Here is a 23613-nt window from a genome sequence, read left to right as displayed (position 1 = left end):
CTTCTTAATCATCTGGTCAAATTCATCCCTGCTGTAACTCCACTGAAGGCAAGTATTTTTCATGCCTTCTTGACAAATCTTTCTCCCACTCCTTGGCCCATCACAATTAGCCAGTAAACTGCTCATGACTCAAACAAATGTTCCTGGATTTTAGGCTATGTTTTATTTAGTGAGTGTATTTGATGGTGCTTTTTACTATCTTGTCAGGGCTAGTCATAGTCTACTTTCTTTCAGGGCTTCCACAAGCTTAAATTTTTAGGTGACTGAAAATGATGTCCTTAACTGCTCCCAAAACAAAACATGTATGCCATCTAGGGTAAACAGAGAAGGCTATGTACTAGAATGGTGTTTCTAGCTGTAGGTACAAGTAACTCAGACTGTCATATACAACATACTTCTCTTTGTTGATACAGCTTTTTATTTTGGACCTATGTTCATCTGGTAACAAGCATCTCTTTATATTTCTGGGCTTTGACATTCTAGTACAATGTAACCTATCATATGAAGGCACAAATCCACTAAATAGTAAAATGAGGGATTATTTCCACTGCTCATCTGTTAGCAGAGATTTCTCTAAATTGGATCAACCTGATTAAAGGTATTAGAATGACGTCTTGTAGAGCCAGATCAACTCATTTGAAATTTTGAGACTGTTTCTCTTTTGGTTGGAAGTGACCACCAGAAATAGGTGTAGGTGCTATTTGTAAATTATCTCTATTAATGTGCAATTGTTAATTTGAAACTTTTGTTATTTGCTTGCTTGGGTCCTAGGTTAGGGAGCTCAAGATGGAAGGACCAAAAAATGGCTCACTTAAAAGTATGCCACGCAGAGTCTTTTTAAAGGCCTGAATAGTTCTTTCTAAATTTGCTCAGTCAAGAAAAGGAGTAATATCGTGGAATCTTTCAATATCCAGTATTACAAAGATGGCACTACTAAAAGTCAAATTCAACCAGAAGAAAAGGGTAAAACTAGCTCAGGGACTATGGCTCATGAACTGGTTTTCAGTGTTTGCAGGAATCATTGTTTTTAGCATGGGATTGTTCCTCAAAATTGAGCTCCGGAAGCGAAGTGAAGTGATGGACAATTCTGAAAGCCATCTTGTGCCCAATTCTTTGATATTGATGGGTATATTATCTTGCGCCTTCAATGCTCTTGCTGGCAAAATTTGCTATGATTCTCTAGATCCAACTAAATTTGCAAAGTGGAAGCCTTTGCTGAAACCTTACCTGGTGTTATGTTTCTTTTTTAACTTCTTCATTTTTTTCATTGCTCTGATTTGCTTTCTCATGAGGGGCTCTCTGGAGACAACATTAGCATATGGGCTAAAGAATGGCATGAAGTTCTACAGGGATACGGATACCCCAGGAAGATGCTTCATGAAGAAGACAATTGACATGCTCCAAATTGAGTTCAGATGCTGTGGAAACAATGGCTTCAGAGACTGGTTTGAGATTCAGTGGATCAGCAATAGATACCTGGATTTTGGCTCCAAAGAAGTGAAAGAGTAAGTTGTTTAATGTGGTTTATTATACATTATATACATTACATCTCACATTAAAAAAATCTACATTGAAAGAGAGATGGAAGTACAGAGTTGCTATACTACTTTTGGTTAGGATGGGTTTTCTCTCCATGTATACTTTAAATCAGGAGACCAATATTCCAAGGTCTCAAACAGATGACTATCTCCTGACAAGTTCACCCCACATTATCTGGAACATAAAAATTTAATACTCTGAGATATTATCCTCTTCTTATACAGCCTTAAATATTAAAGGAACATATAAAAAACACCTTAAGTTCTATTTGCTATTCAACAGGCTTTCCTTTTGTATATCTAGGCTTGGAAAAACTCACTTTATTTTTTTTATCGATTGTTTATTTTTAAGCATTTTTATTGGTTTTAAATTTTCACAGTTGCACAAAATAGTTGGTTTAATCATTTTTAAAAAGTTAAATTTTCACAGTTGCAGGAAATTATGTGGGGTGTCGGACAATTATTTAATAACAGATGTTGATTCAAAAAGTTAAAGCTTTATAACCATTGGAACACAAATTGTCAACATCGCATGTCAAAATATACAAAATAAATATCCTTAAATCAAACTCTAACATGGTCTCAGGCAGCATTTCTTACTTTTCCTCTTTGTACATTTTGATTATTATAGGTGGAAATATTTCTTCATCAGTGGGTGGGTGTATAGTGAAATCAATGTTTACTGACATTTTATTGATAAAAATTTAATACTTCCAAGCCTATGTATATTTCAGCTCTTCCACGTCATAAACCCAGTTGCATAGAGCATTTCCCTGCTTTCTCCAAAAATTGAGTACCTGAATAACAAAGTATTAAACTCTACCTGTCCTGAAGAGAATTTCCATTGAATAATACTGACTTACTGTTAAAAAGGACCCTGTCTTGCAGAACTGTTGGAATTGTTAGACTCTGGCATTGTATCACTACTTCATCTTTATGAAAGCAAGATGAAGTATATTTCCTTTACTATTAACTCTTTTTTTAAATCAAAACTGCAAGGTTGTTTATCCCTTCAGCATTTTAATTTTGACTTCCCTTAATGGGTTATTAGACTCTCTCTACAATGCTGTGCTATTAACTGTTGTCTGACCTTTGGGGTTCAGTGCTTTTCCTTTAGTACAGTACTTGCAAATAGTCAGCTTTGTGGGGCGGGGGAGGGGCTTTAATATGTGAACAAATTGCCCCCACCCTTAGATGATATGAAATTAAAGGGAAAATACAAGAAAAAAAATCTACTGAATTCTTCATGAAATAAGTAACCTAATATAATCGTCAACATTATCTGTAATTCTTTTAAAATATAAAACCCATGAGTATCATGTTGTATCTGACAAAACAAAAGTGAGAATATCAGAGTGAAGGTACTCAGATTTTCTTGATGTACAGAAAATGAAGCCTATAAATCCTTATGACTGGAGGAGAGAATAAGTTTAAATAATTCTTAGACTTTATACAGTTTTCTAAGTATTTAAACTGTTTTTACAAACCTTAGTGAGTTTACTTCACACCATTCCTACAAGGAAGGTGGATAAATTGGGACAAATAATCCTTACTTACAGTTATGGAAACTGAAACAGAGAGGTTAAGTGACTTGTCAAAGGACACCCAGTGAGTCATTGGCAGAGTCAGGATTAGAACACAGTTGTCTGGGGTTCCCAGCGCTGCGCTTTAATGGCTACAGCTCTGGTAGAGGGGGCAAACCTTCAACTGGGGTAAACTGTCAAAGCTCCACTGAAATTTGGTAAAAGTTACATGAGATCACTCCAAGAATCTGAAATGAGGACACACCAATAGCCATAATAGTGTAGTGTTCTTTTTTCCTTTTATTAATTTACTTCAGACTTTGCTGATACTTCAGACTGAATGAAAACTAAAATCAACCAGCCCTTAACGGTTTTTGCTGTTTTTCTTTTATAAAATAAATGTGTCCTTGAGATCTCGGTAAACATATATGACACACTACTGTTAAGTTCATGTTGACCTCATATGGCTTCGGTATTTCATAGAAGTCGGACCAGATTATTGACCAGAAACACCTTAATGGCTTGGAGGTCGCTGCATAGGAAGGTCTTAATCTCCAGATCAATTCAGGCACATAAATTCCACTCTTAAAAAATAAATAAATAAGTGCAAACAAATTAACTTTTTGAATTAAAAAAAAGATGTCAGTGTGAACACCCAGCAACCTCTTTGCCAAGTTAAATATTTAAGAACAGTGGCCTGGGAATTTTCATTAAAATGTAATCAATTTATAATGTTTTACTGATTCACAAAGAATGCCTTAAGCCAGAAAGTCTTGTTTAAAATAATTTATGTAACTTTAAATGACTGAAGTGATATATATATTTTTTTTTTAATATTCTCACATGAACCAAGCTAGAGCCCTGGGTGATCTGTTGTTTGCTTGCTTGCTATTTTGGCTGCTTTTTTAAATCTTGAAAACACACACAACTATTATTCTGTAGCATTTTGAACTGTGACATTATAACAAATACACTTTTTATTTGTTGTTTAACCTGGGAGCACTTTGAGTTGTGGAAAATGTCCTTAGATATAAATAACTACTTGAAAACATAATGAGATGTTCACCCTGCTAGCATTATCTGAAGATCTGTGAGCTGTAACTTAATCCATCAACAACAGAAGGGCAAAGTACTGGGAGAAAACAGGATTATATTGTGTTTAAAAAATAGGGTCTTGCTCAGGAATATGAGATTCCTGGCAATTTCCTTGTAGATTTGCCCAACACTCAGGTGGGAAGTAAAATAATTTAAAAAAAAAAGTTCAGCTACCTATCAGGTTGAGTCTGTTGGCCCAATTCTGATCTTTAATTCAGAGGTGTGTATTGCAGAGGACTCAGTATAGTCACAGGATGTGTATCTAGGGTGAAATCCAGGCCTCACTGACGTCAACAGCAAATCTCCTATTGATTTCAGTGGAGCTAGGATTTCACACAGCATCTGATTTTTCTTTTTAAACATGCTTCATGGTCTACTGAAATTAAAGGGATCCTGGGTGTTCGTTTCAATGGGAGTTAGAACAGAACCTAAGCATTCTACATTCAGAACTGGATTCTCTTTGGTATTCAGAGACATTTAGGCTATGGTTTCAAAGCTTTGCACCTACAAACCCATTCATTTGTGCATTCTGCTACCCATTTGGCTGTCAATTCTCTCTCTCTCACTCACACACACACACACACACACACACACACACACACACACACACACGTTTTGCAGTCACCCTCACGGAGCACAGCTTTGAAAATATAGGTGATGGAGGAGGATATTTCAGGGTTTTAAAATTTCCCAAAAGGTTTTTACACACTTCACATGTCAAAGTCTGTTTCACGTGGGCACCAAATGTTAAGGTGTTAGATCAGCAAATATCCCCAGCTTGAGTCCCAGCCCTCAAAGTCTTTTTGTCCTTCTCAAATTTTTGGTGGAAATGGGCACAGATATTTACAGTGATTGCGTGCTTTACAAATATCTAGCTGGACACACTGAGGCACAAATAATTAGACGAAAGTTATTTTATTGAGTGCTGAATTCAAAAATGGAGCACAACATGTCAATAGTTCCTGCACAGACTTCAAACGCTCTTATACATCTCATTGCTAAAGCACACTTATTTTAAATCCTGGGTAACTTTCACTAAAGTGAATTACTATACCCTACTATTGGCCGTTGTCAAAGAAAAGATGATGGATTAGTGGTCTTGTTGGGTACGACTGCCCCAGTGACTGGGGTAGATCTTTATCCATGGCCATGGATGGCAGTAATCCTCTCCGATTGCCCCTCATGAAATTTACCTCTGTCTTTCACGTTGTTTAATTTCCCATATCACTGGAGATGCAATGCTGCTATTTCAACAAAGATGAGGCCTAGGTCTATGGAGAGGAAAAACAGGTTCAGGCTTTTCATGGTACGTGTACATGAGTGTATATATGGAGGATGTAGGCATCTTTAGAAAGATCATAAAACTCTGGGAAAATTATTTTGCCTTTGGTTCCCCCTTTCTCATGTATTAAAATTCTCACTCAGCTGAATATTATCTATGTATTTACACTTTCTTCTGCCCTTTGCCTGTTCATAGTCGAATTAAAAGCAATGTGGATGGAAAGTACTTGGTTGACGGAGTCCCCTTCAGTTGCTGCAATCCTAGTTCCCCAAGACCCTGCATCCAGTACCAAGTCACTAACAACTCGGCTCACTACAGCTACGACTATCAAACAGAGGAGCTCAACCTATGGAACCGCGGCTGTAGGGAGGCACTTCTGCTCTACTACAGCAGCATGATGAGCTCTATGGGTGGCGTTGTCCTCTTTATCTGGCTTTTTGAGGTAACATGCTGACATGGCAGTTTCTCCATCTATGTCTATGCGATTAGATCAGTGATTGTAGAAACAGTGTTATCCATTGAAAAATGTACTTCTCATTTAAAATAGCTATTTAAAATAAATAATCCACCAATCTATAGCTGGCAAATCTAAAATAATAGCTAATGCTTGTTTTGTGGTCTACAATATGTTGTGCTGTGCATCAGAATTAGCCAGCCAACAGAGGAACAGGTTAATTTATAACACTCACCCCTCTTCCCAGAGTTGTACTGAGATATCATGGAAGATGCTAGCGTACAAATTGTCAGAAAGAAAAAGGTACCAGATTTCATTTCTGTTTCAATACAAAATACAGTTTTAGGAGAAAATAATGAGAGAGAGAGAGTCACACAACTGAGAGTCAAAAATATTAAACCCATAAGTCAAAAATGGCGAGTGTATTTTGGAGCAGAGAGTGAAAGTAAAATTCAGTGAAGAGCTCAAGCCATCCCTAACGTTTGGATCTGGAGCCAGATTCAGAGTCCAAACACCACAAAGTTCAGTGGTGTCCAGGTCCAGGATTTTTGTTTAGGCTTCCTGACTGATTCTATCAAACTACTTGGGCACAAAGGATAGGTTAATTGACTTGGCTAAATATAGAACAGGAATTCATTTCCATTCTGCTTCTAAAAATCATAGTGTATATTGGTTAGGTGTCTAAAAACAGCACATTGCAATTATTACTGGACACCATTCCCAGTAGTGGAGTTTTGTTCTTAAGCTACATTCTGTACAGTGTGAGGAAGACGTTTTCTGCATTTGGGTGAATGCCGGCTAACTGGCTATGGTATTTAGTGAATACGGAATGTGAATGGAGTCAGAGCATCGGCTGGAACTAGCTGGAGTTAGTATGAGGGAGTGGGTATGGAGCCTGCCAGGATAGCAGGAGGGAGCCAGATCACCAGGGAAGGGTGCAGTCCAGGTTGGGAAATATGAGCGCAAGGGCGCAGCGCCCAAGCCGTGGGCGGCCCGCTTTGGGGGGGCGGCTCCGAGCTGCTCTTGGCTCATGCTCCCGCAGGTCAGGTCCACCGCCGGCAAAACCTGCGGCGAGGAACTAGGCTGGGCGCGCGGCGGCGCGGTCCTGCGGTCCCTCCTTCTTGCGCTCCAGCGGCCAGAGGGCGGCGGCAGGTCTCCGCCTCCGTCGCCCGCAGCGGCGCCCGCGCAGCTCAACCGCTCGGCGTGGAAGAGGGACCCGCGGGACCCCGAGGGGAGAAGCGGGGCGGCGCGCCGCGCTGCTTGGGGCAGCGTGATTTGTAGAGCCGCCCCTGAATATGAGGAAGCATACTTTGCAGTATACCTAAAATGGCTGCTGCCAGCAGGGAGCAGCCATTTTAAATATTTCATTCCGATGCGGAGTTACTTTAAGTTTAAATAAATACAAATCAAAGAATTATGACAGCCCTAATATAAAGTGGTGGTGTGCTGTCTGCATATATGTTATTTCCTCTCTAAAAGGCTAAATTTGCTGTTTTTGGAAAATACAGTTGAAACCTTCAATTTCCTTCCTACCTCTAAAAATAATTTGCATACCCAAAGGAAAAGCAGAACACGCAGGGTTTTTTGTTTTTTTAAACGAACAATCACCACCCGTGGCTGATATTGATGCTTCTTGTAAAAACATATAATTTGGGGGAAAATCAATCAGCATCTTTATGGAAAATCAAGACCAAGAGATGTTACTAACGGGGGTGGAAATACGTCTCTTATTTATACTGATGTACAGGAAAAAAGGCAGGGAATTACAGGATTGAAGAGCAGACCATATGGTAATGCTAATTAAATATAAATTAAATCATGAATCAGGCCCCAAAAATATTGAAATTGACTGAAATCATTATTTGCTTTTTAGTTTCCAGGCCTTCAGGGTGCAGCCAGGTCACATTTTCAAGCTTTTCTCTGTAGCAATAAAGGGTGGAATTTTTTTCTTTCCTTTTTTAAATGAAAGGTGTGATTTTCATACAATCAGAGGAACTGGGGCTCCTGAAAAACACCAAACAGTGAGAGACTCATAATACAACCATGGACAATGGCAATACTGGGCTCTATTTATTGTTTTAAGATGCAGCAAAGAATCCTGTGGCACCTTATAGACTAACGGACGTTTTGCAGCATGAGCTTTCGTGGGTGAATACCCACTTCTTCGGATGCAAGCAGTGGAGCATCCGAAGAAGTGGGTATTCACCCACGAAAGCTCATGCTGCAAAACATCTGTTAGTCTATAAGGTGCCACAGGATTCTTTGCTGCTTCTACAGAACCAGACTAACACGGCTACCCTTCTGATACTTGTTTTAAGATGGGACACCTCATATGTGGCTGGCCTGGTGTTGTAGTGTCAGAGCAGGGGATCCAGATTTGGGTCTTGAGCTCCCTCTGCTACCAAGAACAGGATGCTCTGGAAGAACTAAGTCCCTGTCTAACCAGATGAAGAATCACATTTATGATTATCCCCCTGCTTAGCAAAGGGAAGGCTATGATAACATGGCGTCCTTGAAGGAAGAAGTCAATCTAGAAAACAAGCAGTCACCAATTTATACAATAACGTGTCAGTTCTTTCTTTAAATTCATATCAGTATTAAATAAGAAGACTATTCTATTCTGAGTAATAGTACTAAAGGGACACTGACCCCTTAGCTTAGGTGAGAATTCAGCCTACCTACAAACTGAAATCAGAGAGGGAAGTATCCTTCAAATTCTAAATAAGAATAGTTACGCTGGGTCAGACCACCCGTCCATCTAGCCCAGTATTCTGTCTGACAGTAGCCCATGCCAGATGCTTCAGAGGAAATGAACAGACAGGGCAATTATTGGGTGAGTCATCCAATGTGATCCAGTCCCAGCATCTGGCAGTCAGAGGATTCAGTACACCCAAAGCATGGGGTAGCATCCCTGACCAACTTGACTAATAACCATTGATGGACCTATCCTCCATGAATGTATCTAATTCTTTCTGAATCGTCGCAACATCCCACACCAATGAGTTCTACAGGTTGATTGGGTGTTGTGTGAAGTACTTTTTTCCATTTGTTTTTTTTAAATGTTCAGCCTATTAACTTCATTGGGTGCCCCTAGTTCTTGTATTATATGAAGAGGTAAATAACATTTCCCTACTCACTTTCTCCACACCACTCATGATATGATAGACCTCTATCATATCCCCTTCCCTTAGATCTCTCTCTTCTAAACTGAACAGTGCCAATCTCTTTATTCTCCCCTCTTATGGAAGCTGTTCTATACCCCTAATCATTCTCCTTGCCCTTCTCTTCACCTTTTCCAATTCTACTATATCTTTTCTGAGATGGGGAAACCAGAACTGCAAATAGTATTCAAGATGCGAGCATACCATGGATTTATATAGTGGAACTAGGATAGTTTTTGTCATATCTATCCCTTTCCTAATGGTTCCTAATATTGTAAAGCTATTGTGACTGCTGCTGCACATTGAGCAGATGTTTTCAGAGAATTAATCACAGTGACTCCAAGATCTTTTTTTTTTTTTGTTAATTTAGACTCCTCATTTTGTATGTATAGTTGGGAGTGCGTTTTTCAATATGCATTACTTTGCACTTAACATTGAATTTCATCTGCCATTTTGTCACCCAGTCACCCAGTTTAATGAGATCCCTTTGTAACTCTTCACAGTCAGCTTTGTACTTAACTATCTTGAATACGTTTCTATCAGCAAACCTTGCCATCTCACTGTTCACCCCCTTTTCCAGATCATTTATGAATGTCACACAGTATAGAAGCCTGCAGGACTCTGCTATTTACTTCTCTTCACTGGGGAAAATTAACCATTTATTCCTATCCTTTATTTCCTCTCTTTTAACCAGTTTCTGATCCATGAGAGGACCTTCCCTCTTATCCTGTGACTGTTTAGTTTGCTTAAGAGCTGTTGGGAAGGGACCTTGTCAAAGGCTTTTGGAAAGTGAAAGTACACTATATCAACTGGCTCACCCCTGTCCACGTTTGTTGACACCCTCAAGGAATTCTAATAGATTGGTGAGGCATGACTTCCCCTTACAAAAGCCATTTCTCTCACTTTATTTTCATCTACGCCGGGGTGGCTGAGAAGCCAAATAAAAATTCCTCCATAGCTTCCCTATTTTGCTTTGTATCTGGAAACAGTGAGAGTTCAAACTAGGTGCTGTTGCAGTGCAGCTAACTAGTAAACACCATGCCAGGTTTTCAGAGCTGTGTGCATTCCCTCCGATTTTATTAGTGATACTGGTACTCGGAGAAAGGAATGAAGAGCAAAGCAGCATTGACTCATTCTGTCTTTAGAACCATTAGCAAGTACTGTAAATACCATTTGATTTTAAGCTTCTATGGGAAACATTAGAAGCAAAGAGTGAATAAATTGTTAAGTATTAAAGCTCCTTTGTTTGTTTATAAAAACATGTGATCTACCATATCCTCAGAGAACATTTAGACTCTCTACATAACTGACAGTCTTGAACGTAACAAAAAAAAAGTTCAAATCACCTTCTGGCTAATCTGCTTCAGGATAAATCCCAGGTAAACAGATGGGCTTTACCTCTGTGGAAGCAGAATTAAAAGCAGCCTCTAACGGTCAACTGGTGACTTTTCCTACCTGTTTTAACCAGTACAGAGAGCAATTTCCAGACCTAAGGACTGTCCAGGGAATGCAAACGAAAGATTACCAGCAGAGATGGCTCAACTGATATCTACTTTCAGAAAACATGGTATAAAACAGATATACATGGATCTCAGCTGTCACAAGGGCTCAGAGTGAGAGGTGACTTCTTAGGTAGGCCTCAAGAGTGGTATAAGAGTAAACCCAACACTTAGAATTGGACCCTGAAGCAAGGAGGAGGCAAATGGAGCCTTTGAAGCACGCAGGATATTCTCTGGATGACTCAGCCTGAAAAGCAAACATGAAGATGCATTGAATACTTGATGAAGCTTCCTAGTGACTTTCAAAGGTAGCAATGTATGGAGCATGTTCCAGAAGTCTAACAAGTAGGTAACATAGGCATGGATCATTGAAGTGATATCTATGGCAGTGAAAGGAGGTCTGTTATCCCAATACAATTGGTAAAACAGCTAGGAGTAAGCCAGAGGTCTAAAATGACTCCATAGACTAAAGTTGAGCTCACTCCTTCAATAGAACAAGCAGTCACCATTAGCCCATCATGAGAGCCACGTGACACTTCCCTGCCCACCAGCCTAATACCTATCTCATCTGAATTGATCCTCAGTCAGCTGAGTATGCTTTCTCGCTCAGTCAACTGCTGTGAGAAAGAAGAAACCCCGCACAGTTGGAATTAAAGAAGATTTAAAGCTGAATGTTGTCATTATACTGATGGCATTGCTGCCAAGACCATCCCCGCCTCCTCACTAAGCGATCTCACATATATGTTGACCAGACAAAAGAGTCAGTGATTAACAACTCAGAACTTTAAAAAAAGAGAACAAGAAAACCAGTCAAGGGATGGCGTTAGGCATCCCCAAGATCCTGCAGCACGTTAACAAAGCTTCGCTATCCATGACATCAAAAGGTGCTAATTAAACTAATATTTATCACAAATGTTTGCTGATCTCCTCTTGGCAATTGACAATCAATGAAACCTATGAAGCTTTCAGACCACAACAATCACTACTTCTCTGATGGACTGTAGTAAGCCAAAGATCTACAGCTGAAATGTATACCAGTGAGGCACCAAAAAGGGTATTTTTGAAGTTGAGACTCCACTCCAATTACATTGATTTTGCTGATGACATGAACATTTAATTGGCATGGAGATATGAAGGTTGGTTTCTTATAATTGGAGTACATTGAGAGGTTTCTGCATAATCACATTTATAGGCACTGTGTCACCTTGTGGTAGAACCTTACTCTTGCTGACACTGCTAGAAGGGTCTCGCATCTCCTTCCCCTCCCCTCTGCATCACCAACATTCTGAGGCTACGTAGGCTGTGGGGCGCACTTGCCACTTTCCACCACAATGCCAGAAACAACAAAGACTCTGACAAAGAGAGGAAGGGTGAGAGAAGTGTGAATATGCAGAGCCATCTTGATGAACTCCAGTTACAAATAAGTAACTTTAATTTCTTCCAGTGGCTCTGCATAGTTCCACTTATGGGACAGACTGATAAGCAGTGCTTGAAACTAACCTGGAGGTGGGAACAGGATCCTCATTCAATAGACTGAAGCATTGCCTTGCCTAATCCCTCATTCACCCTAGAGGCCAAGTCCAAAGCAGTGTTTAGTGAAAGTGTGCACCAAAGTCTCGCTTGCAGCTCTGCAAATTTCAGCAACTGGCACCTGCCTAAGAGAAGTGAAGGAAGTTTCACACATACAGAATGGGAAGAGACTGTCTAGGAAGGAGTATGGCAGAAAGGGATCTAGGGGTCATAGTGGACCACAAGCTAAATGAGAGTCAACAGTGTGATACTGTTGCAAAAACAGCAAACGTGATTCTGGGATGCATTAACAGGTGTGTTGTGAGCAAGACACGAGAAGTCATTCTTCCGCTCTACTCTGCGCTGGTTAGGCCTCAACTGGAGTATTGTGTCCAGTTCTGGGCACCGCATTTCAAGAAAGATGTGGAGAAATTGGAGAGGGTCCAGAGAAGAGCAACAAGAATGATTAAAGGTCTTGAGAACATGACCTATGAAGGAAGGCTGAAAGAATTGGGTTTGTTTAGTTTGGAAAAGGAGAAGACTGAGAGGGGACATGATAGCAGTTTTCAGGTATCTAAAATGGTGTCATCAGGAAGAGGGAGAAAATTTGTTCACCTTAGCCTCTAATGATAGAACAAGAAGAAATGGGCTTAAACTGCAGCAAGGGAGATTTAGGTTGGACATTAGGAAAAAGTTCCTAACTGTCAGGGTAGTTAAACACTGGAATAAATTGCCTAGGGAGGTTGTGGAATCTCCATCTCTGGAGATATTTAAGAGTAGGTTAGATAAATGTCTATCAGGGATGGTCTAGACAGTATTTGGTCCTGCCACGAGGGCAGGGGACTGGACTCGATGACCTCTCGAGGTCCCTTCCAGTCCTAGAGTCTATGAATCTAAGTAGCTACAGCTCTAGTGGAATGCAGTGGAATCGAAGTAGATGCAGGAACTTTTGCTAGTAACAGTCAGTAACACATGATCTGTGGAGGACCTGTATAACCCATGTGGTGTTTAGCATAAGACAAACAATCTAGATGATTTACAAAAACTTTTAGTTCTATCCTAGGGCCTTTCTGGCATTCAAGGTGTGTAGGACAGATTCCTCCTATTGGAATGCAGTTTAAGAAAAAAAATGGCAAATTAATTGTCTGATGTTGAAATCAGACACCACCTCAGGACAGCACCTAGGATCGGGTCTGAGAACTACCTGGGTCTTAGGAAAAGAAGTGAAAGGTGGATCAACCATTAGGACATTCAATTCACTCCTTCTCAGATGATGTGGAGAGACCAAATGAGAGCACCCTGTACTGAAAATGGCATTCAGCCAGCACAAATCAAAGGTACTTGTGATGATTGTGATGAATCGATATATGAAAATATGCATCCTTTAAATCAAGAGTTGCAAACCAATCCATGACTGACAGCAAAGGTACTATCGAACCAAAACTTCCGAATGTAGTTATTCAGGTCACTTGGGTCTAGAGAGATTTTGTCTGATACATCATTTCTCTGCACCAGAAAGTAACAACAGTAAAACCCCTGACCCCTCTGGCATTTGGGAACCTCCGCAACTGTTCCTATCCATAGCAACTTTTCTACTTCTGCAAGAAGAATAGTCCCATAAGAGGGGTCCCTGAAGAGGAAAGGGTAGGGTGAATTGGGGAGAGGCAGTTTTTCAAACTGTATGGCTACAGTCTCTAGTACCCATAAATCCTATGTAACTTGCCTTGATGCATTGAATATGCAGGCTAGTCTGTCTCCAGAGAAAGGGGTTAGTTGGTCCTGATTTGCTGCTTCTTGACTCCTGATCATCTCATCAGAAATGATGCTGCTTGTTCTCCCACAAAGACAGTAACGAGGAAGCACGTTGTTTAGATTTAAACTATGGCTTCAAAAGCCTTTTTCTACGTTGATTCTGGAAAGCAGAAGGCTGCTGGTATTGTTGACATCTCTGATTGGATGAAAAGTAAGACGAAGACTGGGGAGTACTGACTCTAGTACCAGAAAGGAGTAGAAGGCCTCCTCCTAACAGAGGGAATCTATCTAGAAACTGTGCTGTCTAATCTTGTGTCCTTTAGTTTTTCCAGCATGGGTTTTGTCTTTTTATCACTGAAAAGATCCTCCCTTTTCAAAGGAGAGTTCCTCCAGCTTACGCTTAGGATCTAGAGTTAGGGAGGATGAAAAAAACCAAGTATGCCTCCTCGTGGTCACAGCAGACACCAGTGCCTTGGCAGCAGAGTCTGAAGCATCAAAAAAAGGCCCCCAGGGAATGCTTGGCTATGTTTTGACCCTTCATTAACATGACATTTGCCAACCTTCTTCTGTTGTCAGGTAAGTCTTGTAAAAACAATGTGGTCTTCTGCCATCAATGGTAGCAAGCCATGACCACCTGAGCATTCACCGTCATACCACCAAAGGACAATGAAAATAACACCTTTCACCCCAACCGATCAATCTCTTCCCTTCCTTGCCAGCTGGGGTGGAGCATGGTTGTCCAGATTTTTCCTGTTTCTAGCAGCAGCTACCACCAGTGAATTAGGGTGCATATGAAAGCAGGAAAACCCTTCAGAGGGTATCTGATACAACTTGTAAGCTTTCTAAGAAACATTTTGACAAGGAGCAGGCATGGTGCACACAGATTTAGCCAGCTGTAGCAAACCATTCAAAATTGGTAGGGATATTCTGTATTGAAGTAGCACCAAGGATATCAAATACCAGGTGAGAAGTTTCTTCCACATTCATTCTTCTCGTTTTCCTCCTGGTAAGGATCCTGCTCTGGATCAGAGATAGAATGCACTGGGGATAACAATGGATCCAGAGGGATGTATGGAGATCCAACTTTGTGGGGACAGGCAAAGACACTTTCTGGCCTCTTCTTTGTAACAGGAGATGAGGAAGATGACCTTGGAACTGGGGAAACATGCCTCCTTTTAGAAACGTTGCATTTCACACTTGGATCTGATGCATGAACCAGAGTCAAAGGGTGAATATGGGCTGCCACAGTGGCAGAGCTTTACAGAACCGAGCCTGAGGCCAGAACCAGCCCAGGAACTGGAGCAGGAGTAGTCAGCAGGTCTGAAGATTTGGATGACACTGGATTTGATATGATACACAAATCCATCTCCTTTGCTACCGAAGCTGGATGGGGAACCATGACTGCTTTGTCAGAATTGGAAGACTCTGATAACTCTGATGCAGGGGAGCTGGCACTGCCATCAGTGGCTGCTTTGTCCGTATGTCTCCTTTTCTTTGGAACTATAACAGCCAGAAATGAAGGTGCTGACAGCCCTGGTTCTGACACACCATTCAAATCACTCATCCTGGATCCCGAAGTGGAAGTAGGAGCTGACCCTGGTCTCACGGCCACAGGGATTCTGTCACAATCGAATAGTTGTGAGGCATAGCTCTGGTGAAGGTGGTCGAACCATCTCTCAACCTCAGTTCCAGAACTGGGGCAGTCAAACCAATCATGTGGCCCTCGATTCAGACATGTTAGCCTCGGGTCATGACTGAGGGAGTTGCAGGAATCAAATCTGGCCCAAACAAGGGTTGCAGCTACTTGGAACCCTTCAGTCACTTGGGGCCACTGGAAGCCCTGGGAGCTGAGACTGGCCTCTTAGACCCTGGATCTGAGGACAGATCAGATCCAGAGGGTCTAGATTCAAGAGCTTTCTTGAGGAGGAGGAGCTTCAAACAAATCTTCCTACCCCTGCAGGCTCTGGGAGTAAAGGTCCGACAAACCGAACACCCAGAAGGTGAATATCCTTCTCTCATGCACTTGAGGCACTGCATGTGGTCATCCAATGCCAGGAAGACACTGAGCAGGAAAGGCAATGCTTGAATCCTGGCTTTTTGTTTCTTCGACTCAACCATTACCCAGAACAGGGAAGAGATACTAACTACACTAACAACGCTATCACTAACTAGCTAGAAGAGAGAGGCTCCAGCTCTCAAGAGACTGGAAAAGTTCACATCCATTCAGGCACACAGTTGGAAGGAACTGAGTTGGTAAGGGTGCTCCACTCCCTATACAGTGTCTCCCTCAGAGCACTAGTGATGAGGGGAGTGGGGAGTGCAAGAGGGTTCTAGCTAATGTTGCTAAAAGGCGGCTCTACCACAAGGCACCACATGGTGACACAGAGCCCATAAGTGGGAATATGCAGAGACACTTGAAGAACTAACCATTCTGTTCAGCACCTTGATATATTATTAATGGGTGCTATACAAAAGCTTCTGTATGGTAGATAATTTACCAAAAATAGTTCAGTTTAACAAGAGATGGACCATTGATCTGCGCTATCATACAGGACATACAAATTCACTTCTCAACCATTAACCTCTGGCTCCCAAAACAGTCAAGGCTGGCACTGTGGTGGAAAAGGTGGGCTCAGCCACTGGAGGAGATGTGAATTGTATGCTCTTTAGCAAGTCACTCTCAGTCCAGATCAGAGAGGTGTTTTGGGGCTCAGAATTTTATTACCAGAGTTTTATAACCACCAAGTGAGACCTGGTTAGAAAAGGGAGTCTTAAATTGGGGCATGTAATAGGGAACCTTGCCTGAAGCTTGTTTCAGCTACACTAGCTGAGACCCTGCTGCCAAAACCATATCAAAACAATTCAGAGCAGTTGAGGAGAACTATGTGCACTATAAAATGGCAGGAACGCTTATGAGCTAGCCATAAAAGACCTTCTGCTCATGAGCAATGGAGTAGCACAGTGAAAATTACTTGCTGTACAGTGATATGAAGGCCACATTTTGGGTCCACTCTTGTAAACCTTTACTCACAGCAGTAAATCATTGATGGCCATGGCACTAATTTAATGAGTAAGGGTGGCAGGATTGGGTCCAAAATTGGAAGGATTGACCTCAAGATTGACAGAAATCAGTTTAAGTCTAAGAGTAAATTAATGTTCACTTTGATCTTGGTATAAAATAGTGTCAGTTGCTAAAGTTTTTATTTTGTGAATTCATGAGAAGATACTCAGTTCTTTCAGAGCCTGCTCTGGAAAGCACTTGTAGCAGGCAATGATGCGCAACTTGTTTGTTGTACATCCCATTCTAAAGTGGAAATGAAAGGCAGTCTATAGCACATAGCCAACTTTCTTTCCAGCTGCCCTTGGAGATGGAGATGCGTGGAGTACTGGGGAAGTCTGTGTTAGATTTTTTCCCCCTTTCCGTTCTTGAGTAAGAGGAGACAAAATTGCCTGCAGCATTTATAGGGTGGAATTGAAGGGTAACCAAAAGTAGTCTTATTTAACTAGGGATTTGGAGACAGTGTTCAACTATAACCCTGATGTTAAGGATAGTTAAAATCAGATGTCTTACTGACACTCCAGATCTTGGCACCCCAATCTTTATTGTTGTCCAAAATCTGGATCTGAACTTTGTAACTGATCCTAAAGGGCTGAACCAAATCACAGATCTGCATCACTCCCATCACATAAATTTGGAATGAAGTGTTGCAACTTGCCCCTATCTCTAGTTAAAGTGTCTCTTAATGTATACTAATATTTACACATCAATGACTCCCTTTCATCATAAAATCTCAAAGTACTTTACCAATATCAATTAAGTTACAACTGTGCTGTAGACAGAGAGCATTCCCAATCCCTTCAATGAAATATGGCCCTTAGGATTTAATGTGTTAACTGCCTATAGTAACACAACACAACTGTTTAGGATAAGAAGTAATGAATAATACTGTACCGGGTTGAAATGACACGGGAATTTCAGAAGACAATGCAGTTACTGTGGTTGGAATTTTGGCAGAATAATGGGGCTAACACTCTACTCTTATTAAACAAAGGCCATGAAATTTTTTAATAAGTGGGCTAGACCTTGTTTTTGAATTAACCCTATTGCGCTCTCTTCCTCTTTTTAGCCCACATGCTCTTCTATTATGCCGCATAAAATTGGCTCTTCTAAAGGCAGTGCTTCCTTCCTCTTACTAGTGTCTCTCAGACAGCTCAGTCTTCTCCATAAACACAGCACAGAAAGGAAGCTGAGCAGTTCAGAACAGTGTTAGGAGACAGAAGAACTCTTAACAAAAGGTTCCCATAAGCCATCCTATTATATGAAGTCAGAGTTGAGGCCAAATGGGTTTCTCCGTGGGTGTCAGTGGTGTTAACCCATCCTAATACCATAGAAAATAGATGATGCAGGCTTCTGGAACTGGTAAATATTTTACCCAAATAATTTTTTTTCAAATTTAAACAGTGACAAATACACTGGTGTTGCTTCTTGTGTTGCCTTTATCCTTTTAAATATAAAAAGAAAATAGAACTACAAATGAAGTAGCTGATGGTCCACACACTAAACCCACTAAGGACCGGACCTCATGACTAGTTTTTTTGTTCAGGATGATCTCCTTGATCATACTAATATATTTGCCAAAGATATTAAGGTCAGCATGAAAATGAGTATTATGTTAAAATAGACTGAAGGTATTAAATCTGATGTTGCTCATAAGTTTTATTAAAGTGAAATCCCTGCAAGTTGCGTGGGCCCTTTTTAAAGACACCATAATAGAGGCCCAACTTCAATGTATACCCCAAATTAAGAAACACAGTAAAAGAACTAAAAAAGAGCCACCGTGGCTTAACAATCATGTAAAAGAAGCAGTGAGAGATAAAAAGACTTCCTTTAAAAAGTGGAAGTCAAATCCTAGTGAGGCAAATAGAAAGGAGCACAAACACTGCCAACTTAAGTGCAAGAGTGTAATAAGAAAAGCCAAAGAGGAATTTGAAGAACGGCTAGCCAAAAACTCCAAAGGTAATAACAAAATGTTTTTTAAGTACATCAGAAGCAGGAAGCCTGCTAAACAACCAGTGGGGCCCCTTGACGATCAAAATACAAAAGGAGCACTTAAAGACGATAAAGTCATTGCGGAGAAACTAAATGGATTCTTTGCTTCAGTCTTCACAGGTGAGGATGTTAGGGAGATTCCCAAACCTGAGCTGGCTTTTGTAGGTGACAAATCTGAGGAACTGTCACAGATTGAAGTGTCACTAGAGGAGGTTTTGGAATTAATTGATAAACTCAACATTAACAAGTCACTGGGACCAGATGGCTTTCACCCAAGAGTTCTGAAAGAACTCAAATGTGAAGTTGTGGAACTATTAACTAAGATTTGTAACCTGTCCTTTAAATCGGCTTCGGTACCCAATGATTGGAAGTTAGCTAATGTAACGCCAATATTTAAAAAGGGATCTAGAGGTGATCCTGGCAATTACAGACCGGTAAGTCTAACGTCGGTACCGGGCAAATTAGTTGAAACAATAGTTAAAAATAAAATTGTCAGACACATAGAAAAACAAATTATTGAGCAGTAGTCAACATGGTTTCTGTAAAGGGAAATCATGTCTTACTAATCTATTAGAGTTCTTTGAAGGGGTCAAACATGTGGACAAGGGGGATCCGGTGGACATAGTGTACTTGGATTTCCAGAAAGCCTTTGACAAGGTCCCTCACCAAAGGCTCTTACGTAAATTAATTTGTCATGGGATAAAGGGGAAGGGCCTTTCATGGATTGAGAACTGGTTAAAAGACAGGGAACAAAGGGTAGGAATTAATGGTAAATTCTCAGAATGGAGAGGGGTAACTAGTGGTGTTCCCCAAGGGTCAGTCCTAGGACCAATCCTATTCAATTTATTCATAAATGATCTGGAGAAAGGGGTAAACAGTGAGGTGGCAAAGTTTGCAGATGATACTAAATTACTCAAGATAGTTAAGACCAAAGCAGATTGTGAAGAACTTCAAAAAGATCTCACAAACCTAAGTGATTGGGCAACAAGATGGCAAATGAAATTTAATGTGGATAAATGTAAAGTAATGCACATTGGAAAAAATAACCCCAACTATACATACAATATGATGGGGGCTAATTTAGCTACAACGAGTCAGGAAAAAGATCTTGGAGTCATTGTGGATAGTTCTCTGAAGATGTCCACGCAGTGTGCAGAGGCGGTCAAAAAAGCAAACAGGATGTTAGGAATCATTAAAAAGGGGATAGAGAATAAGACAGAGAATATAGTATTGCCCTTATATAAATCCATGGTACGCCCACATCTCAAATACTGTGTACAGATGTGGTCTCCTCACCTCAAAAAAGATATTCTAGAACTAAAATGATTAGGGGTTTGGAGAGCGTCCCATACGAGGAAAGATTAAAGAGGCTAGGACTTTTCAGCTTGGAAAAGAGGAGACTAAGGGGGGATATGATAGAGGTATATAAAATCATGAGTGATGTTGAGAAAGTGGATAAGGAGAAGTTATTTACTTATTCCCATAATACGAGAACTAGGGGTCACCAAATGAAATTAATAGGCAGCAGGTTTAAAACAAATAAAAGGAAGTTCTTCTTCACGCAGCGCACAGTCAACTTGTGGAACTCCTTACCTGAGGAGGTTGTGAAGGCTAGGACTATAACAATGTTTAAAAGGGAACTGGATAACTTCATGGTGGCTAAGTCCGTAAATGGCTATTAGCCAGGATGGGTAAGAATGGTGTCCCTAGCCCCTGTTCGTCAGAGGTTGGAGATGGATGGCAGGAGGAAGATCACTTGATCATTGCCTGTTAGGTTCACTCCCTCTGGGGCACCTGGCATTGGCCACTGTCAGTAGACAGATACTGGGCTAGATGGACCTTTGGTCTGACCCGGTATGGCAGTTCTTATGTTCTTATGGTCTAGTGCAGAGACATAGGACTTGCCATTCCATTGCCTTTGGAAAGGCTATACTCCACAGATCTGCAGTCTGATGAGATGGAGAGTCACTTTTACAACAAGCTGAGTTCTGAGACACAAAAAACCACCACTGGGCAGCAGCCTGACATGTTGTAATACCCACTTCATGACTTTGTGGGTATTCCCTCAGCAAGATTCCATGTCACCACCATCCGTGAGCCAAATGCCAGAAACTATGGATGAGAGGACATCATCTTGTGGTTATTTTGTGGTTCCTCCCTCATTCCAGGCAACACAATTTCTCCTTTCTACTGCCTCGTTCCTCGCCTTGCTCCTTGGGGTCTTTACTCTTCCTCCCACTCCTTGCTACGCCATCCTGCCTCCCGCTTCTGACCCTTTGGGGGTGAGGGAATCTCTCCACTTTCTTCTTCCTCCTAGCTACTCAAAAGAAGGGAGAGTTCAGGCAACTCATTTAATCTTGGGCGAGTCTCATACCACTGCTCTGGGATACACAGCCTTTTCGAGCCTGTCAGAGAGCATTCCTGTGTTTAGCACTGCACTGGCATCACCTGACATGCAGGTAGAGAAAATGGAGTGCTGCTTAGACCTGCAGAGCCTCATATGCCACCAGCGGGGCTCAAGAGTCAACTCACAGGTTGAGTATTACTTCTGTGGTGCTAGAGGGTGAAGCTATTCAGCTGTGCGCGTGTGTAGAAGGGGTTTATTGCATTTCATTGCTCTTTTCCAATGCATCCCACGCAGGTATCTGTGATGGTTGGTTTGCGTCTTTTGCAAACCGCTCTGGAAAGCATCGCAAATCCTGAGGATCCTGAATGTGAAAGCGAGGGGTGGCTCCTGGAGCAGAGCCTGACAGACACTTTCAAATCCGCATTAGAAAGTTTGAAAAAGATTGGTAAGTTCAATCAGGTGGATGCAGGTGCTGAAGGGGCTGAAGGCGAAGAAGGTGGAAAGACTCCAGCCATCACAACAGTCAGTTGAGCTTCTCGACTGAGGTGGACTTTATCAAAGAAAAATGAAAAAAACTGAGAATTGTGAATACGTACTTTAGAAAAATGTATAAACCATCACAAGTATACATTTCTACATACTTTTTTATATGTGGGGTATGCTATATAGTGCACTTTGGGATATCATCTTTACCTATGTTCAGAGTGAGTGTAATGGTCTCCATAACTTCTATGGGAAATGACCAGAATTAGGGCTTCAAGGCTCCATGCTCACTTGTTCAGGACAGTTGTGTCTACACCTATCTGCATGACAGTTAGACTTCAAAAGATTATTTTTTTTTAAATTGGCTGACATCACTTTGTGATCCTTTCCTTTTTTTTTCGGTAATGTAAAAAGGGAATTTGAAAAATTCATTGTTTTTTACTCAAGTTTACACATTAATTTGAGCAACATACTTTAATGTTTAAAGTTAAAAGGCAAACAGATTGGTATTTTGTGGAGTAAAATCTTTAAAAATAAACCTAAGGGAAAGTTTTTCAGAAATGTATATAACTTTTAGATTACCTGGTATTATCACAAATCTCTCATACAATATGATGTTTGTTAACATGCTAACAGATGGTATTTTCTTTCATGTTCACCGCAAGATGAACAGAATAAAAGACAAAATTGTACTGAGAATTTATGCACTGTGTAAAAATGGTAATTAAATAGAACAGCGCAACTAACGTGACAATAACCAAGATAAGGCTTATACTTAATGTTTCTCAGATATTTTCAGCCATATATCCTGAAGGAGTATGGTAGATATATTGAATTTTATATTTAAAGTAATTTAAACTATATTTAAACTAATGGGTGAAATCAAGTAATCATATGCCAGTTATGGTTATTCTGTACATATGTTTAAAAATATGAAACCTAAACTCTTTCTCCAAAGAATTCCTGGCAACTAACTCATAACAAAAAATGGCACCTTGGAAATTAACACAAAGCATTAGAGGAGTTTTACAAATTATTTACAAATCCATTCCATTTGTCCATAAGTAGAAAAATGCATTAAACCTATCTTTAGACCGCTGGAAAAAAATGAGACAAATCCAATCTCAGAGAAGATTAGTTTGCCAGATTATGGTCCTCTGATTTCCTTTACCACTTACCACACTGTAAAAGGTGCTAAAAGGAGAAAATTTAAGGTGTGATTCTATTAATTCTTTGTCAGAGACTTACTTCTAGGTGCACTTGGAACACATTTTATATTACTCAAAATATGGTGCTAGCCAGAGAAACATCAAGGCTCTAAGAAGTTGGAATAAAACAGAGAATGAACTTGCTGTGTACGGGCTCTTGCAAAGGGATATCTGGGGTATTTGTTTGCACAGCTGCCAGACAAGCCCAGGCAAAGAAAAACTGTAGAGGGCAAAACCTAGCCTAACCCACATTGTTAGTAGTATAGGTACAGTTCTAAAGAATTAAACATCAGCAATGGTCAGGCAGTGCACTTTTTAAACTTCTCTTTGCAAACGTTTTACTCTTTGGTCTAATTGAGGGTATTTTCTCTCAACCACATTTTACCAATCTAGTTGACTGCTTTGTCTACAGCTGCCTAATCAGTGCACAGCTAAATAGTTATATTTTCTAATGAATTGTATGTTTCCTAAATGGTTCTCCCCAGTGGTATTCCAGAAACACAGCTACTGTAACTTTTATTTTAACTAGTGGACAGCTCCTCTTTTGATAGATGGAATCCGTTAACTTGCCAGATATGGATGTTCTGTATGTCAAGCTATATTCTACATTTTGGTGTCCAGGACATTACAGGTTATTTGCATGTGGGTGTTTTTTCTTATTGTATCTTTCCACCTCCTCAAGGTAGATATAAAGCAATTGTGAGAAAAATCA

General features: G+C 40.6%; 1 protein-coding gene across 1 annotated transcript; it reads left to right on the top strand.

Annotated features, from left to right (window-relative positions):
• Window positions 1-702: 702 nt before the first annotated feature.
• PRPH2 (peripherin 2) lies at window positions 703-22114 on the top strand. The gene is made up of 3 exons (XM_039531718.1): window positions 703-1505; window positions 5634-5880; window positions 21505-22114. The coding sequence occupies exons 1-3, from the start codon at window positions 925-927 to the stop codon at window positions 21739-21741; spliced, it is 1065 nt and encodes a 354-aa protein (XP_039387652.1). The 5' UTR covers window positions 703-924; the 3' UTR covers window positions 21742-22114.
• The last annotated feature ends 1499 nt before the right edge of the window (window positions 22115-23613 follow it).

Source organism: Mauremys reevesii, linkage group 3 (assembly GCF_016161935.1).
Source record: "Mauremys reevesii isolate NIE-2019 linkage group 3, ASM1616193v1, whole genome shotgun sequence".
Taxonomy (NCBI): Eukaryota; Metazoa; Chordata; order Testudines; family Geoemydidae; genus Mauremys; species Mauremys reevesii.
The sequence above is the reverse complement of the archived record's forward strand: the minus strand, read 5'-3'. Positions and strand labels throughout refer to the sequence as shown.

Bases quoted from the DNA above. Each gene is read 5' to 3' on its own strand.
- PRPH2 (XM_039531718.1), top strand. From the start codon at position 925: ATGGCACTACTAAAAGTCAAATTCAACCAGAAGAAAAGGGTAAAACTA. The intron at 1,506-5,633 runs GTAAGTTGTTTA...GCCTGTTCATAG, and splicing joins GGCTCCAAAGAAGTGAAAGA to TCGAATTAAAAGCAATGTGG. The intron at 5,881-21,504 runs GTAACATGCTGA...CATCCCACGCAG, and splicing joins TCTTTATCTGGCTTTTTGAG to GTATCTGTGATGGTTGGTTT.